Raw genomic sequence first — 20,255 nt, 5'->3', positions numbered from 1 at the left:
TCAAGGTAGAATTCATTGGACAATAATCAAAATTATGAAAATTCCTTTGTTGGAGTATTTCTTCTTGATTACTACTTCAAAAAGAAATCATGGTTAAGATTAACAAACCATTCATTCAATTTTTGAAATGGTATACGGCTTAGAAGATTCACTGAAATGAAGGAATGTGTCCGGAAGATGTCAAGGTGGTAAAAGACACCTGTCGATATTAATCATTATGTGTGGATAAAAGTATATTATAATCAAAATACTTTTACCAGTTTAGAATTTTCAAATTTCATAATATTTTACCAAAACTATATTTTTAAAACTGACTTCTTTTAAAAGTGTACAATCTCATCCATTGCGCCGTGCTAATAGGTAACAATTTCGGAAAAGACGATATTATAAAATAATACTTTATCTCATTATTTCTTTCGTTTTTTTTGGCAAGATTACCAATATTCATTGACCCCCCCCCCTCCCCACACACACGCTGTTATAAAGCAAACAATTATACATACGTGTGTGTGTGTGTGTGGGCACATAGGATTGTAAGTTTACAAAATCATTGTTGAAGTACAATGCTGTATATTTCTTCTACATGAAATAGGAAAACTCACAAGATTTTAAAAAGCATAATGAGGTTTAAATTGATAAAAAGTTACATTAGAAATGTCAATGCTTATCATTTTAATAGCAGTTATATCAGTTGTACTGTATATCATAATATACTAGTAATAAGAACAGAAAATAGTGTGATTATAGCAGGAATCAATAACGTTCGGCACATTGCAATATATCCAAACACTACTTGTCTTTATTCACTAATCCATGCAGGACGAAACGAGTGAGCCATGCCAAACTTCATTCAGTGTGGTATTAAGCAGTATTCGGAACAACATTGTCATATCTCTGGACTTTGTGTATTATTCTACCATATTCTACCATATTTTGAAAGAGTACACAATGTGTTTACCAAAAATTTAAGCCCCGGTACACCCTATGAAAGAAAGATATTTTTATGAAGCATCATTGAAAGAATTTATATCTTAAATTTCATAAACCTGTAGGCACCTTTCATATACTAGATCTTTACCTTAAAATATCAAAATGCACGTGCTATATACAAGGGACGTTCGGAAATTATTGGGACATTTACTCTTACTCCCTTGGAGAAAAAGATAAACCCCTTTTATCAACAATAATAAAATACCAGAATACCGTTTAATAATGTAAAAAAAAATCCAGTTCGATCATTCCTGGTAAGCTGACAAATTTACTGAAGTCCAGTGTCTCGGGACAACCCAAAACTCTCCGCAACGTCATTTTAACGCGTTTCCCTGCTCCTTAGTTTTGGACAGTTTTTTAAATCATGTTACTTTTACCTACAACTTTCTGTGAAACGTCTCTTCCAGCCATTGGGTACATATATTTTAGAACTGTTGACATTAGTTCTGTGTAAGTGTAAAAAGTTAAATTCTGGTTAAACATTGAATAATAATCCGATAAAATGACATTCTTATACCTTTACAGTGTATATAGTTTTGATTAAGCGATTGCATGTCCTACTTTCGAGATTCCCACCGATTTGTATGGCACGCCAAATTCACAAAAATGAGCTAATCATAGTTTCACAGTCAATAAACTAGGTTTAACGGTTGCACACTATAGTTTACGGACAGAGAACTATATTTAACGACTATGTTTTACATCTGTAAACCTAGTTACCGCGATCAATGCTTCAGAAGTTTAAAACTGTAATTAACACTGAAAAACAACCATTTCGATTGCAAAACATAGTATATCTGATAAATATAGTTTCACACGTGTGAAACAATGACAACTCTTAATTATAGTTAACGAATGTAAATTATAGTTTACAGATGTGAATCTATATTCATCAGAAAAATCTATCGTTAACGTTATTTACAGACAAATTTATATTATCATTCGTAAACTATAATTTACAACCGTAGTACTATCATCTATTAAAAATGTGACCTGTTCCAAAAAACTTAACTTTATCCAGCATCATAAACCTATGGCTCAGACTCAGCATTCAAGCCTGTCAGGTGCATCAGTATCATAAGACACACCATCCATTGAAGTCTGGTGAAGTAAGGACAAGTAATAACTAAGATATCATCATCAGAGGGCACCTGTTTCAAAAACTTTATTTAACCAGCTCTTAAAACCTTAACCTCCTCCAGCATCCGAAACCTATTGCTCAGATTCAGCATTCAAGCTTGTCAGGTGCATCAGTATCATAATACGCACCATCCATACAAGTTTGGTGAAGTTAGGACCAGTAGCAACTAAGATATAATCATCAGAGGACACCTGCAACAAAAACTTTAACCAGCTCTAAAAACCTTAACCTCTTCCAGCATCCAAAACCTATTGCTCAGATTCAGCATTCAAGCTTGTCAGGTGCATCAGTATCATAAGACACATCATCCATACAAGTTCGGTTAAGTTAGGACCAGTAGTAACTTAGATATTGCTATCAATGGGCACCTGCAACAAAAACTTTAACCTGCTCCAAAAACCTTAACCTCCTCCAGCATCCGAAACCTATAGCTCAGATTCAGCACCTAAGCCTGTCTGGTGCATCAGTATCATAAGACACACCATCCATGCAAGTTTGGTGAAGTACGGACCAGCAGTAACTAAGATATTGCTATCAAAGGGCACCTGCAACAAAAACTTTAACCTGGTCCAACAACCTTAACCTCCTCCAGCATCTGAAATTTAGGACCCAGATTCAGCATCCAAGTCTTTCAAGTCCATAAGTAGGTCCAGATGCATCATCCATGCAAGTTTGGTGAAGATAGGACAAGTAATAGCTTAGATACAGGACCTGCAACAAAAACTTTAACCAGGTCCGGACGCCGACGCCGAGGGTATAGCATAAGCTCTCCTTGACTTCGTCTCGGTGAGCTAAAAATCCAGGAATTTAAAGAAGAAATTATAAGAAATCAAACAAAACAATACAAGAGTTTTATGAGTAACATGTTTTATTTACCACTATACTGCTAGAAAAAATACCAAATAAAAATGATTAAATCCTCTCTTTCTCTCTCTCTCTCTCCAATGATTTTGGAAAGTGCAAAAATATATATATATAAAAGGAAGCAATTAAAACCTTTAATACAAACAAAAACAATCTTAAAAGAGTTATTTTATATACAAAAATGTATATGTTAATCATTATGAAATAAAAGTACTGTAAATTCCTTATTTTACGCGAGTACTTAATTCCGCAATTCAACGATTTTCTATCAAATCGCGAGAACATAAAATCGTGAATATCGAAATTTTAGCATAGTTTCATGTAGTTTACATATGATTGAAAATTAAAAGCGAGATTTTAAAATTCGCGAGACGGGCTTCTAGCGATTTTTCGCGGATATTAATTCCTCGCCTTTAACTAGGAATTTACAGTATTTTGTTAAAATATAAATTAAAACAATGTTATTATATATCTACACAATGTTACCAGGAGATATTTTAATAGAAATCCTATGCCATTCACTGGATTTGAGAGGGGGGGGTGTATTTCCAGACTCATGGTTACATGTAATAAGTTTACATAGTAAAATTTAAAATCATGAGAAATAAACAGTTCTCCTGCCCCTTTGCAAAGACATGGACCCATTAATTAGTGATTAATTCATGAAAATAAAGGCTGTAAATCCTCTCCCTCCCTCCCTCATCCCCCCCCCCAAAAAATCAAAAACAAAACACACACAAAAACAATAAGAAGATTTTGCCTTTGGGAATGGTTAAATTGGTTTTTTTTAAAATCTTTCTGCTTTTGAAGGGGAAGGGGAAGGAGGAAAATGAGGACTTATTTGTAAAAATATCCTTGATCCATTCCTGGAACTTTGGAACTTCAGGTATTCGATGTATAACAACCACATTTTGTACCTAATAAATGAATGGTGCGATAATCTTAACCATGATATCATTTTGAAGGTGTTTTCAAAATAAAATACTCCACCAAAGGAATTTTCAAAATGTTGATAATGATCCTACTAATTACACCTTGAATTTTGCATTGAAATCTATGGGAAACATATGTTTTATCAAGATATTGTAAGAGGTAACTGATGATTAGTAAAACTCTTTTGGTTAATACCTGCATAAACTGCCTCTTTATTAAAATACATGTATGAAATAAAATTAAACATTTACCGCAGATATTTTGGCGAAATTATTTTTATCAAGGGGAGATAACTCTTTAAAAAATCTTAAGGTGCAATTAAAATGACCAGCCCTTTATATGTTGTCTGTCATGTGAATTTGATTCTTTTCACTTTCATAGTTATCTAGCAATATATATTTAACTAGTTGAAAATGATTCAAAATTGTTCAATATCCCTTTGTTATACATTGAATACTTTAAAGAATAAACAAAAGTATATACCAGGTAGTAAAATCTAACACAAAAGACAGTAGTGGAAAATTTGAACTGATTAACCAATCTATATAGATATAAATACATATATATAACATTGTATTGATAAAAAAGGTTTTTTATGGTTTGAATATTTAGCAGATATCAGCAAATTTATTGAACCAAATCATTTCATGAACCAGCTATCCTTAAAAATGTTTTCAAATTTTAGAGAATGATAAAACCAATGATAAAAATATGATTTCAAGGTATATTTTATCTTGATCTTGATTATACTGATGCTGGAGGCGATATAAGTTTTTGAAGTACTGTAGTTCAAAGCCGGTTTGAATGTTTGTAAAAAATGCTGTCCTGACTATTTTTCATGGTTCATGTAACTTTGGATTTGAAACATAAGGTTAGCTTGAAACACAGAGCCTGAGCTCATTTTCATGGTTCATGTAACTTTGGATTTGAAACATAAGGTTAGCTTGAAACACAGAGCCTGATCTCTTTTATCAAAGATGCTATGAAAACCTGGCCCTATCTCAAACTTGCTTGATGGATGTGTTTGTTGGTATATAAAATATGCATGCAATTCCTATTACATGATTCCCAAGATATTGAACCATATAAACAATATCGTATTGTATCAAAATTGTTAATCTTGTATCTCTATAGAGTGTTACTTGCAGCCGAAACAGATTTTCCACTTTCTCATTAAAACAAAAATTAAACAATTAAGAATATGTGGCTTGTTCAGAAATTATTGAGACAACACAGATATTTCCCTTTCTAAGTAACGAATTTTAGTGAAAATTGGCATAAACATTGAGGAAACCTAAACAATTAATAGAGCAAAGTAGTATTACAAAATAACAGATAATTTGTTTACAACAGTACATAAACAAGTTGGTGGCCGGGGTATCTGATGCAGGCCCAAACTTGGAGCTTGAATAACTTAATCATCTGCGTTTTAAGTGTTGATCGATAGACCTACAATTCTTGATATTAAATAAAAATCATTTTGCTATTTATTGTTACTAACTTCTGTGCAAGTTTCACTAGTGTTCGATTTAAAATTCAGAAATAGTACAAAAAATGTACCAAGCAATAGAAATCTGACTGAAATGATTTTTTAAATTTTGACGTCATGGTGGCGCAGCAAAAATACATCAAATTTGTGGGAATCTGGGAAGAAACCTTTTCTAGCCAAGAAATTGCTTGAACAATAATTATACAATGGAAAGGGGTATAAAGCTTAAATAGTAAATCGGGTTTACATGTATTTACTGATTGTTTAAAAGAATTAAAACAAAGGGACAAAATATCAAGTACTTTTTACACACAAACTGATTTCAACTTTTGTAAGATATACTGGTGTACAGAATGAATTTAACATTTCACAGTAAGTTGACTTTTGGGAAAAAATAACTTGATTTTTTGCGAATTTCATAAAAATCAAGAATGGAGAGAATGTGTCACCATTTCAATTTTGAAATAAAAAGAAAAGATGAAAAATGAAGAATACTTCATGTTTTCCGTTCAAATGTAAGGTGTTTAAAATATAGGAGCAAGAAGAAACATTAAAATGACGTTGCAATGAATTTGTGGTTGCTCTGGGTCAATTGATGTAGGCAAGTTTGTTAGCTTACCAGGAAAGAACAAATGAAGTCATTAACTTCAAAATTTTCAAGTAAATAAAGAGTATATTGGTTTACTTTCTGGTGAAATTTCAATGATTTATCTCTTTCCCCAAGGGAGTAGGAGTTAATATCTTGTATATATCCTTCTTCAATCAACAAAATCATGTTTCATAAATGATACTTGAACATCCATAAAATAAAATTTTTGTGTGGCATTCCACCATAAATCATTATAACATCAAATCCATTGAAAAATCATTGCAAATGTAAAAACTTGAATATACAATTTATATTTGACAGCATATTGAAACAAACATATATACCTGTGCATCATAAAACATAAAGGAAATAATAAACAAAATACATTGAGAAAGAGTTTCGACTGTTAATGTAAACACAACTGTAAAAGAAGAGGCAAAGTAAGTGACTGGACAGGGAATCAAACCCAGGACCCCTGTTTAATTTAGGAGCTCTACAACTGAGTTTCCTGGCCAGTTTTGCTGGTCCATATATGGTAGCCTCAGCTACTACATTCCTTCCTCTAAAGGGGATGTTTCTATTTTTATAGGTTACATGCTATAAGGTATGATTGATACCATGTTTTCTACAGACAGATATGCATATATTTCTATTGTAATACATAAAGTAGTCATCAATCAATTCAAACATATTGTAAGCTAATATTCCCACTATACAATAATTTATGCATCTGTAATAAAAACCAGCACTAGATTGCAAAACATATTTGTCATGTCCAAAGAAAAACTTATTTCAAATATATTAATTCAGCAAGTTTCACACATACTGAAATAAAACATTATGTTTAAAATTTCAAAGGCATTGATATTACAGTTTTCTTGAATATAATTTATTTTATCTCCTCCTCGAGGAGCCATAAATATAATTATAGACATAATGACAGCATCCAGCTACGCATCATTGAGAAAATAAACCATTTACTCTAAACAAATTCATAATATTTCATTTAACATCATATAATTCTGTTACAATGATAAAAAATTTTTTTAAAAATTTCTTACAATTCAAGTGTAAGCTGTCCCAAATCAAAAATAAATTTATAACATTTTGCTCATCAAGAACAAATTTTAAACAAGAATAGAATTCCTGGGTCCCCCGCCGGTCAAGCAGTATACTAGTATCGACCACGGCTGATTTAGGAACTTGACCAAGGTATTAGTGGTATAAACATTTGGTATAAATTTCATGAAAATCCGTCAAATTTTGTAGGCATGAGAGCGCTTACAAAAAAGTGTGACGGACGGAAACATGGACGCACGGACCCACGCCCAGCATTTTTATGTCCCCGCTCCGTGTTGCGGCGGGGGACAAAAAACTGCATGAATATCATCTTCAATATATCAAGTAAAGCTGATTAATTTATACTTAACAAAAGTAATAAAATGGCAAAGACAAGCAATATCCATAAACTTTCAACCTCACACAATACACACAGAATCATGACAATATGCAGATTCACCAAATCATTTCCATGGTTACCTTAATTTCTGCACCAGTACTCTCATCTTTTCCTGAAAAAAAGATTTCAGTTTTTCCAAATTCTATGGAGATTGTTACCGCCCTTTCTATCCCTCCTTCGGTGTCTGGCATCTGTACTGTCATTGTAGCAAATAGTTCACACCCCTCATCTGTAACAAACAGTGGACTTTTCTCTTTGGACCTATAAATGTTGATCTTCATTTTTGTCATATCCGCAGTGGATGCATTAAACTTTCTCACAACTTTATCCTTGACCAAAACTTTGTCCCCAATGGTAATCAGTTTTTCAAACACCTGTGTGCATTGGTGTTTATCCCCTATATATTTGATTTTATCCGGTGGATCTGAGGCCAAACGATACCTGTTAGTCTCTACACCATAGGTATAATTACACACTCGCATTTCAATTATCCCATCCAAATGTCCAAACTTTACAGCCCCTTTTAATACAGCAAGATCTGGATCAATAGGAACAATGACTTCTTTATCAGAAAATTCCTTTTTTATATATTCATAAACAAAGTCACTTTTTGCAAAACCTCCAACAAGGATTATTGTTTTTATATCATTTGCTTTGGGTTGCTGTGCTAGAACTGATTTCATGTGACCTGCTATCTTACTAACAACGGTCCCAAAGATACGTTTTACAAGAGATGCATCAAAAATTATTTTTCCTGTTTTATATACGACATTTTTGTACCCTGATTTTTCTATCATATCTTTGAAGTTTTCATTATAAACATCTCGGCATAAAGATGATAAACTTGGTAATAAGCTGAACGATAATTTGTCCTCTGTCTTCATATCTCTCTTTTTCAATTCAATGTCATTTTCCATCTGTAAAATTTCTGCTTTCATGTCACTGAATTTTTTCATGACTTTTGCACCAAAGATACTCTCAAATATATCAAAAATTTCTTTGTTGACATTCTTCCCTCCCCACTCTCCTCCACTGGCATAATGAAGATGTTTCAATGTATGCTTTTCTGTAATCTCAACAACACTGAAATCAGCCGTTCCACCTATTAAATAAAAAATAATATAAAGAGTTGCATACCAGCAGTTCTCGATTTTTTTCCTATCTATTGATCATAATGTAAACACTGTTAACTAAACTGAAATAAAACTCAACCAGTACCCATGAAAAGGGTTCTTAAGGAGGCCTACCATATTTGTTTTTTATTTTTTTCGTAAAAACTCATGTATTTAAATTTTTTACCATATGTAATTTACACCAACTCTAATATATTTACGAAATTTCTAGAAAATCTACCATCATGTTCTTCTTAGGGATCATCTCAATATACAGGTACATTTATTAGAAACATATAGGAAATAGTAATTTCCTGTACTTCAAAGCAGATTATACAAGAAGCCCATAGGCCACATCGCCCACCTGAGCAACAAACACCATAATAAAATCAGCTTTAAGGGGCATGGTCACAATTTTGGTAAAAAAATGTTTTCACGTTTTTTATGTTTACAGTGCTTTAATAAGGTTTTTCTAATAGTCAATTGTTGCCTTATAAAATAGATACAGAGCTTACAATTCTTTGTCATATAAACAAAGCTTGTGCCCTGTTTTTGTTTATCTTTTGGATGTTGAAGTGAAAATTCAAGTTTAAGACCTAAAAGGATTGTAATAAATGCTAGGAACTATTTATTTATGCTAAGTATGAGACAGAAAAGAGAGTAATTAGCCTCCAAACAACTTTTACCGGTGCACTAAACATATGTACCATATTTTTCGGACGATTAGACGGTATTTTTTTTTTCTGAAGCAGAGCACCCGACTTATTGTGTTGTTTGACTTATCGTAGGCTCGAGGTCAGAAAATTGTTAAAAATAGCATCAAAAATCTTGGTTTTAATCATCTTGAGTTGGCTGTGTGATTGAAAATTACGTTGTTGAATTCACTGTTCATCTTTAATAATTATCATTTTCACTCATCTGTTAACACTAAAATACATAATAATAAGAGTTATTAAAAAATGGTACATTGTCTTTAATCAATTAAAAGTTTTATCATTCCGTTTTCATAAACACATCATCACATGGTTCCATGCATATATCACTAATGGGAATAACATTGCGCAGTAAAATTGAAACCAAATTTGAATGGAAAAAAATATTGCAGTTGGTCCTGGGAATGTTTCTTTAAGTTTTATTATTTTATTAGTAAAGAGTTGTTAGTAGAAAGTATAAATAAGAAATATTTTATGGTCAAATTCAATCTTAAAATACGTAATCGGCAATTATCAATACTACTTTTTTTACAATAGGCTGACACCGGTTGTGTTAATAATCTTGCCCTAAGGCTGATTGCTTTACGGCAATTGCACTCCCTGTGTGTGTAAAGAGTGATTATAGTTCATTGATTAATTACTGTCCAATTCTTTGATTATTGTTAAATAAACATTTTAAGAAACGTATGTATGTCGTATATATCGTCATTTTCAAGTCGTACAAATGATCGATCTATTTCTAACAGTGTCTATGTAAAACAATAGCGTGTAACTGCATTACTGGATACAAAGTAAACAAGTTTTATCAAATCATAGTAATTGCTAAGCTTTCTGCACTTGAGATCTCCCTTTGAAGTCCGACACGAGACAGGTGCATGCATTGACCATGCCCCGAGTCAACAGGTGGCTGGTTACGTAATGGTGAATACACTGGCGATGGTCAGAGTGGATAATTATTTTAACACATGGGAATAAAATATTTCTGACAAGGTAAGTTTAGTTTTGCATAACACGCGATATCAGGAATTGTTTAAAATGCAAGCGATTTAGTAGATGGTGCCGGTATTTGAAAATATGATGCATAAGTATAAAGTGTAATTGTTCAAATGTTATTCATTATAATAATAATTGGTAGCAATATCAGGGACATCATGGCATTATACACTAGCTGATAATGTTACTGCAGTTTTATACGCCATTTTGAAGTGATAAGATCAACGTATGGTCTGAATCGACGTAATGTAGGATTTTGTTGAAATTTTGGCTAAAAATGGGCAATTCGACTAGTCGTCCGCATCAACGATTTGTTGGGAAAATATGGTAAACAAAAACAGGGCACGAGCCTTGTTTACATGGCAAAGAATTGTGAGCTCTATATCTTGCTAATCAATATACGACTGACACTCAAATTTTGGTTGATCAATAGAAATGCATTTCTAAAGCATTGTAAACAATAAAAAAAGAAAAAGAAAATATGATCAAATTGTGACCATACCCCTTTAAAAAATAAACTTATTCTGTTATTACTTGTTTTATAAAATTGGCAACTATCATTGATCCTCTGTGAACTGTCGGTTTGTCATATTAAACACATTATCAGTAATCATGGCTGTGTTTTAATGTAAATCCTATAAAGAGGAAGAAAACTGCATGAAACACTCAAGCAGCCACCTTAATAAACTTACATTGCACAAGTTTGAGCTAACGCTGGTGTCGAAAGGTGTGAAAATTGCAGCGGGCAGAAATGTGTGAAGTAATGACACTATTAACTACATGTAGTTTAACTGACCTGACTCCACATCAAGTTTCACTATGTCTTACGTAAAATAAGAGTTTCAGCCCTTCAAAATATCATGACATAAGTGAAATATTTGAGATTACAATATTCAAGATATTCAAGATATCCTGGAGTTTTCAGATCATTTACATAAGAAAAACAGATGGTATCAGCGGAAGATGAAGTGGGTTATTTGAGATATCCCATGTTTGAGATACCAATATCTACCTTTATATCCCATCCAATCACAGACATGCTTTTTTATTTTCTGTTTTATGAGAGATGAAACTCTTCAATACTGGAGGTTACATAGAAAACAAGTATGAATTGATTTTTACTTTCTCCTTTGGAAGAGTTTCAATAGATTTTCTAAAGCAGAGAAAACCTTTCTTTGATGGGTCAGAAGTAAAGGTCATGTGAGAGTGATCTCCTATCCATATCTGTCAGACCCTGATAAGTGTAAGGAGAAGGGGGTGTGTTTAATCAGACTAAAGAAGATCTTAACCTTGTGGGGCCCAAGAATTACAGGGGCCACAGTTCAAACAATCAAAAATCAACAATAAGTCAACATGCTTGCATAAAAGAAGTACAAGTACCATATATCATAGCATTTGAGTTTTTGAAAATAATTAAATTTTTTTTCCTCTGGAAAATTGGACCCCCTTATTGTAGCCTCACCCTACCCCAAAAGATCATGATTTTGACAAACTAACACTATCTGAGGTTACTTTCATTAAAGTAACAGATCTCAAGGCAAATGGTCTAAAGATTTAAAAAAATTTCTCTGCACATGTTTATAAATATATCTAAAAATTTGACACCCCCAACATAGTGGCCCTACCTTACCCGCAATGATCATGACATTCACAAAATTGAATTTACACTATATGAGGTTGCTTTGACTAGGGATAAGAGTTTAACGATGCATACTGAGCTCTACATCATAATAGCCGATGATTAATGGGTGCGATATAACATTCGAAAATTGCATGGGAGGAGTGCGATATAAATCTTTTGTTTTCCCTTGGACTGAAATGTCACATTTTCATTGGTTTAAACATAGCACGTGATTGCTTCATATATCTCTATATTTGTTCTGTGAGAAATAATATTAGGCAATATGGCCGTCATTGGTCGACGCTTCGCTTACTCATTTCGACATTTCATAGTATTTTATACATAAACTGCATGCCGTAAGTTCCTAAAGTATTTGTAGTTGCCCTTTGAAATTCTTTAAAGTTAGAGTAGTTGCCCTTAGAATATTGACGTCACATTGTTTTGTCTGGAGCAGAACAAAATGGCAGCGTCGAAATTTGCTCAAATCTCTGCAGAGGAAAAGGAGAAAACATTTAAAATTGAATAGCAACAAAACATTGTAGTAAACATGGGTGAAGCAAAGATTTTGAAAGAGTATTTGAAAAGCGAGATTGAAATTTTGAAGAGTTTAAATGAGTTAAATTGGACGAGATGTAAGGCATCTTGTACATGGCTTTGCGTAGGTCATCGCTATTTGTGAATAAATATGTCGTTTGATAGTCCTCGAGAAAACAAAACACTTATTAGGTTAGTTACTGACTCACTACGGAAATATATTGGGTTGATCAATCCCATAGAAGGCTCGGCTTCGCCTCGCCATCTATGAGATTGATCAACCCAATATATTTCCGTAGTGAGTCAGTAACTAACCTAATAAGTAATAATATCACATCCCTAGGGTTTATTATAATCACATAGTAGGCAAATTTCTGGTTTATATTGCACAAGGCGGAAAATAGTATATTTTCTTTAAGTATATGATGTAATGAAATATCATATTATTCAATATCATATACATTTGTATCCAGTCTGATCCTTATTCATTAATTTATCTAGAACTGTTTCCAAACATTTAGCTAAACTTCCTGAGGCTGTTTATTTCTATGTAAAAATTCAACGCCCAAGATGTAGCCCCACCCCTGGAGATCATGATTTGAACAAACTTTTGTCTACATTATCTGAGGATGCTTCCAATCTAATAAAAGCTTCTGTTGCGTTAAATATTTCTTAACCTAATATCACTTTGTTAAATTTTTTAAAGAGTCTAGTCACTTTCCAACATCAATTGTGATTTTAGACTGTGATACAATAAGCTCATTCTATGTTTTTCCCCTTACAACTTTCGGAAAAAGTAGAATTTTTGCTTATCTGCCCTTGATCGAACATAAGATATATATTACTATGCATGAGAGGTGGAGCTGACATTATCAGAATGGTACTAAAATTAGACTAGCATGAATAATACTGTAAACGTGGAAATTTTGACGATGTGTTAATTTTGACTTTGTTGGCGATTTTTATTTTCTCGTCAAAATTTCCACTCGCCAATCTTCACATCATATATATAGCGTATTAATACCAGAATTTTTTATCCGCATTATCCCGTTAGGACTAGTCAAAGTTAATGATTCATTTATGTAAATAGTTATAAAAACACGTAATTAGAATTGAAAAAACCCATAAAATCTAAACAAGCATTGTTTTAAATGCAATTATCACTCAATCGTCACAACATTCTATAATAACTTTGCGTGCGTAATTATCATGCCGTGTTTGACCTACTTTAATACCTCAGGCAATATCATATAGTAAATAAAAACAAAATACAAAGAACAATTTTATTCCATAAAATCTGTACAGAATTTTTTCAATCAAAGTTAAATTTTATTAATACCAATGCTTGTAAAAGAGTTCGCAAGAACTGGCATTATAAGAAATCAAAGATAGATAACTCTTACTCTTATTCAAAATTTCATCAAAATTAAACCTCGCCAATTGTCTCTTACTAAAAAATCGTCAAATTTTGAACTCGTCAATATAACCACGTTTACAGTAATGCCATGTATAAAATTTATGTGATCACTCTTTCACCATAACCCTATCTATTCTATATGGTATAAGTATACTATTTACTATCACTTTAACAATTAGACCATGTCCATGTAAGAAGTCTTTAAATCAATGCTTGACAACTTAACGTGTTCGGAAACATTGTCCTAGTTAGCTCATTACATGCTACCTTACACGTCAAATGATAGCATTTTGTATTCACAAAGTTACCTGAGATAAGAAATCATGTGGTGAATTATAATATTCAACATGCATCAGCCCTTGGTTACAACAGGGAAAGCAAAAGTAAGAAGAAGCAGTTTTTTTCTCATTTAAACCATGAGCACATGTTTGTCTATTAATATCCCTTTGACATAACTTTGATAATGTAAATGTACAACTTTACTGTTAAACGGAGAACAATAGACAAACATGTGCTGACTATGTATGAAGTCAGTATAAGAGTGGACGTCATCATTATTGCATGGAGATTGAAGAAATTGTGATGACCCCTGCCTATGAAAACAAATTCGTACGTGGTAACAGCATACTATTATTTAACGCAAGTACATAAAGTGCAGTTTAGATGTTGAGCATTTCTGTAGTTGAAAGAAAAAATCTTCTTTCAAAGGTTTATTTTCTCCCAAATATCGCATGTCCTTAAGTGCAGTCATCCTTTACATTCTTCACACTCCATTTGCCTGAAAAATCTAATTTTAATTAATGCTTCCATACAAGTTACAGCTTTTCTGGCGACGATGATATTAGTTTCTGAGAAGAAATTTTTTACCGATTTTTATCTATTTATTCTTTCATATACATTAGCTTTGGTGTTAATATTGGCATTTTTGGTGCAGTGGTACGTGAGAGGAAGATTTTTTTTATGACACCACACTATTTTCACTGTCCTTTAAGAGCAAGAAGGCCCTTCATTTAAAAATTTAAGAATCCCCTGATCTTACGATGCTTTGTACTAAGTTTGATTTAATTTGGCCTAACACTTCTAGAGAAGAAATCAAAAATGTGAAAAGTTTACATATGGACAGATGGACAATGGACAAAAGGTGATCAAAACATCTCACTTGAACCTTTGTTTTTTTTTCATACGCTAAAAAATGCCAACAAATTTTCAATCAATCCCTTCATTTTAACAAACTTGAATCCCCTTCACATAGGCATGCTTTGTGCCAAGTTTAGTTAAAATTGGGAAAGTGATCCTTAAAAGTCAAAAAAGTGAAAAGTTTACAGTCTATAAATGGATGTATAGACAGACAGTCTATAAATGGATGTACAGACGGACAGTCTATAAATGGATGTACAGACGGACAGTCTATAAATGGATGTACAGACAGACAGTCTATAAATGGATGTACAGACGGACAGTCTATAAATGGATGTACAGACGGACAGTCTATAAATGGATGTACAGACGGACAGTCTATAAATGGATGTACAGACAGACAGTCTATAATTGGATGAACAGACGGACAGTCTATAAATGGATGTACAGACCGACAGTCTATAAATGGATGTACAGATGGACAGTCTATAAATGGATGTACAGACGGACAAATGGATGCAGGTAAAAAAGTGTTCCCATAGCTCATTTCAAATAATATTGCAATCTCATTACCTCCAAGATCAGCCACAAATATTTGTTCTCCAACTGTCTTCTCGGACTGGTCACCAGATAGTTTCAATTTTGCTCCAGATAACACATAGACAGCAGCACATTCTGGCTCAAGGGCAAGATGTAAATGTTTGCTTGGAATACTTGCCTAAAAGTACATTAATGTGAATATAATTCATATAGATAGATAGATAGATAGATAGATAGATAGATATGTGTGTTGATCCATTTATCACCTGTTGATGTTTCATCACAGTGCTTAAGTTTGGTGAACTTAAAATCATTCCTAAAAACCTAAACCTATAAAATTTGAGCAATTTTATTTTAACATCTAAGCCTTGCTTTTAAGAGGAATGTAACAGGAATGGGTTCAATTCAAATTATAAACTCCCTATCTATATTCATAAATTAAGACTTTTTGTCGATAAACTACAAAACCCCTGAACCAGAGTAACTGCTTATACCTTTGGTATTTCAACACATGTAATATAATGTCCATAAGGTTTAATTAAATTTTATCTGATGAATAATTATTGAGAAATAAACTAAAAAACTACTTTTATTTTTGATACATAAGCCCGAAATAGCAAAAATAAAAGTAAGGAGGTGGACATGCTTTGGCGGATCCAAGCTAGCGGGAGTTGGCATAAGAATATTATTCTTGCAATGAAATAATATTAAATGATGATATAAACGGAGAATATATTTATTAGGAACTTACTTGGATTATACACAGCAGTTAAGATTTTAAAAACACTGAATTTGTTTCTTGAATGTGCGATTTTAGTTTTAATTGAAAGAAGCTAGCGAAGCATGACCTCTGGAGAGAATGGAATAGAATTTTTCCGAACGGGGTAACCAAGAATGCGGTTTGACTAATTAACCTCATGGGGAAAAGTATAGAAGGGCCAGGGTTCCTCATGTATCGCTGGCAGATATTATATCGTGGATGGGATATCTTTGATGAATACAAAAAAAGTTAAATGAATAAAATGGAACAATTTAATGCAATTTCAGTTTCGATCAAAAGAATTTTTTTCCATAACGGGGTCCCTAGGTACGTGGTTTGACTAATTTACACCATAGAAGAAAGTGTAGGGCGAATTAAACGGGATGGTGTAAAAGTAGTCCGGGACATATGTCCCGGACATATGTCCCGCGATGTCCCAATTTTCTATTTCGCGTCTAACATATTTTCCAGTTACTTTTTTCAAAAACTGTTAATCAGATATCAAATGGCATCTTAATTTAAGTCAATGGTATTCTTTCTGCTTCTTAAAAAACACTAATAAGTTAAAAATCGCCAATTTTCCTTCGTCGAGAGTGTAAATGTAGTCCCGAGAAATCGACAATGTTTTTTAATTTCCGGTTTTTGTTTTGCCTTTGTATATACATTAAATATACATATTTCTATATGTTTATATACTGTATTTGAATATCAAATATTGTTTTATAATATAAACATAATTATTAAGTCATTCTCAATCCCTAAGATAATTGTTTACACAATTCTTCGCGGGACTTCGCAGTTCACAAGAAACAGAAAAGAAAAAGTAAAACCGAAAACCCAACAGGGCTATTATATACAATTCCGTATAATGATTCTGTAAAGGACGTTAGCCGGTATATCATTTATATATATCGTATACCGTTGCCCAGCTTTTGCCACGTGGAGGCCTCGATTATATTATATTATGCAAATTTATTGATTAAGAGTTTAAAAATGGACTTCGAACAGTACAAGATATCCCATTGCCAGAACGATGATACTGTAAAAAAAAAAGAAGTTTTATTCATTGTTTTATTACCTCGAAAAACCAAGCCGACCCGCGAGAAAGTTAAAGATACCCAACATAGTGGCGGTACTTTAAAAATTCCAGCCTACGCTTCGATGCCGACCTTGGTACAAGGTATTTTAACGAGAAAAATTAATGATGAGACAATAATTGTTACAATTTTAGCCCAATTGTGGTCATACCAGATGCAATTAGGTTGCGCGCACATTTAAAATTGCTTAAGGGGGTGGGCCATTTTCAAAATAATCCAATACATTTTCATATGTCCGCGCATTTAATTGCACATCTCATCATTAAATGACAGTAGAGAATCTTAATTCTAATATTGAAACAATAATTATTGTAACAACAAGTAAAATAATCAAATAATTACCGGTATTCAATGATTTTGAGAAGATAATTGCTATCGGAATCCTTTAATTAATGATTGAACGCATTTTCTTGTATCAAAGTAATATAAATAAAATTACTATTAATAATAATACTAATATTGGCTTACAAAGACATATTTTTCAATTCATCTCAATATTATTTGAAATTATTGATAAACGTGAATTTTATTCGGAACTCTTACATGTAACTTTGTTGGGTTTCCAATTGTACTATATCTTTTCAGCTGTACGTAAACTTCAATGTCCCGCAGGGAAAAGTGTAAATAACTGCTTTTAAGGTTAAAAGATGATAAATAATTAATATTTCTACCATAAACAAATAATAAAGAGACGACAACAAGAAAAAACACATAGAAATATGTATATTTAATGTATATACAAAGGCAAAACAAAAACCGGAAATCAAAAAAACATTGTCGATTTCTCGGGACTACATTTACACTTTCGACAAAGGAAAATTGGCGATTTTTAACTTATTAGTGTTTTTTAAGAAGCAGAAAGAATACCATCGACTTAAATTAAGATACCATTTGATATCTGATTAACGGTTTTTGAAAAAAGTAACTGGAAAATAAGTTAGACGCGAAATAGAAAATTGGGACATCGCGGGACATATGTCCGGGACATATGTCCCGGAATACTTTTAAACCATCCCGAATTAAACATCGGGCAAATACTTTTGATATGGCAACTTTGGTTTAATAAATGCAAATTAATAGCGAAGCGAGCTTTACTGGCAAGGCGTGTGTGAATAGAAAATTTGGACTATTTGCAAATTCATTCAACGGAATTTTTTGGCGTCAGTAAATCGGACCAGTAATACCTTGTTTTAATCTTCCCAGTAGTTCCCTGTAATTATAGTTTCCCATTTCACACTCTCACGAGAACAAGATAAAAGACTATGTACATGCATTGTAAATATACTGCTGACACTATGCAAAATCCATTACATAAGACGAACGGAGTTATCGTCCTTTCGAGTGACGTCACAGTGGATTTCTTACACATTGATCCAACATAATTTTTCGGCGTCAGTAAATTTTGACCCACAATGCAATTCCTCAATGTCGGTCGATCTAACTAGACTGGATACCAACTCGCAAGAATCAAAGTGGAACTTTTTAGAAACAGATAAATTATGTAATTTCAAGAACATAATGCTTTTAAGTAAACAAAACAGTATATTTCGCGTAGTTTTTTTTTTAAGAGACAGACGACACTTGACTGACGTGAACTTTGATGTCACAATAAGGGGAAATTACTCTAAGTAGTAATTGTAAATCTGCTGAAATATAAATACCAAAATCTTCTCAAAATCTTGCAGAGCTAACGAATGGGGACATTTCTTCAAAGATAGGAAACAGCTGTAACTTGCTCTCATTTGGATGAATGCTCACATTTATTTTATTCACTATATTTACGGTAATTTCCAGGAATGTTTTTTAAAAGGGGGCATGGCAACATCATTCAAAAAATCTTCGCAAGCAAAATGAAAAAGAAATTCTCAAAATCAGGAAAATTCTAATCCGGGTGAAGAATTGGGAGTGCGTAGTATGCCTTTAGCTCTTTAGCTGCTCAATAGTGTCTTTGATTTTTTTTAAACGGGGGACTCTGTGATAAGTCAGTTGTTTTTATGTAAGTTTAAGAAAAATGTCTGCTGCAAGAAAAGAGGAAATAAACTGTAATGTACATTATGTTAAAATCATTATTATTCAACACATTTTATCCGAGATAAATTCTATATATAAATAGATAACAAAATCTTATGAATTATGAATAATGAAAATTTACTGGAAAAAATAGGCAGGTTTATTTTATTCTGCATCCAAATTCATTTACTTTATGTCGCTACTTTTTTGTTTTATCATAATTCAATCATCATTTTATCACATGCTGCGCTCGCCCCAACGGTCGCACCGTAATACATATTATGTATACACTAGCGTTTTTTAGATTTCATGCATCTTTAAACCACGACAGATGGGTAGTAAACCATAGATATTAATTTGTAAACAAGGAACAGATTGTGTTCTAAGCTTAACTCTTAATTAATAAAATGATGTATGAAGATAAATTAGGGAGGTTGGGGGTAGGCACCCTCTTCTAATGGCAGTCCTTTATCTGAATTTCTCATTTGGGACAGTGATTTAAAGATATGGCATCCTAAATATCCAGTACAGTTTAGATTTTTTATTCCTGAGCTAAATATTCAGCTATGCATTTTGAGAATTGCACCAGTTAGGAAAATACTTTGATCATTTTGTCTGCATCATTTGCTAGCTTCTGTTAAATTATTTTCGGCCTGTAAACTTAAAGTCAGGTGTTAGATTTTATTGAAAGGGAATTTTGTATGATACCCTAGGACTTTCCCCAAGGTAGGCTGACATTTCTGTATGGTAGGATGGGGGGGGGGATTTTTTATGATGATTTTTGATGATGGTTTTTGTTAGGGATTTTTTTTTTGGAGATCTATATATATATATCATTAGATTTCTTAGTGGCTCA

General features: G+C 32.7%; 1 protein-coding gene across 1 annotated transcript in view; it reads right to left on the bottom strand.

Moving 5' to 3' along the window:
- Positions 1-7,508: 7,508 nt before the first annotated feature.
- Positions 7,509-20,255, bottom strand: part of LOC128156142 (uncharacterized) — a 68,323-nt gene continuing 55,576 nt past the window's right edge. Inside the window, exons 15-16 of the mRNA XM_052818173.1 lie at positions 15,566-15,710; positions 7,509-8,567 (exon numbers count right to left, since the gene is read on the bottom strand). Of these exons, the coding sequence (XP_052674133.1) occupies positions 7,522-8,567; positions 15,566-15,710 (1,191 nt within the window). The 3' untranslated portion in view covers positions 7,509-7,521. The remainder of the gene's footprint in view (positions 8,568-15,565; positions 15,711-20,255) is intronic.

Source organism: Crassostrea angulata, chromosome 7 (assembly GCF_025612915.1).
Source record: "Crassostrea angulata isolate pt1a10 chromosome 7, ASM2561291v2, whole genome shotgun sequence".
NCBI classification, from domain to species: domain Eukaryota; kingdom Metazoa; phylum Mollusca; class Bivalvia; order Ostreida; family Ostreidae; genus Magallana; species Magallana angulata.
The sequence above is the reverse complement of the archived record's forward strand: the minus strand, read 5'-3'. Positions and strand labels throughout refer to the sequence as shown.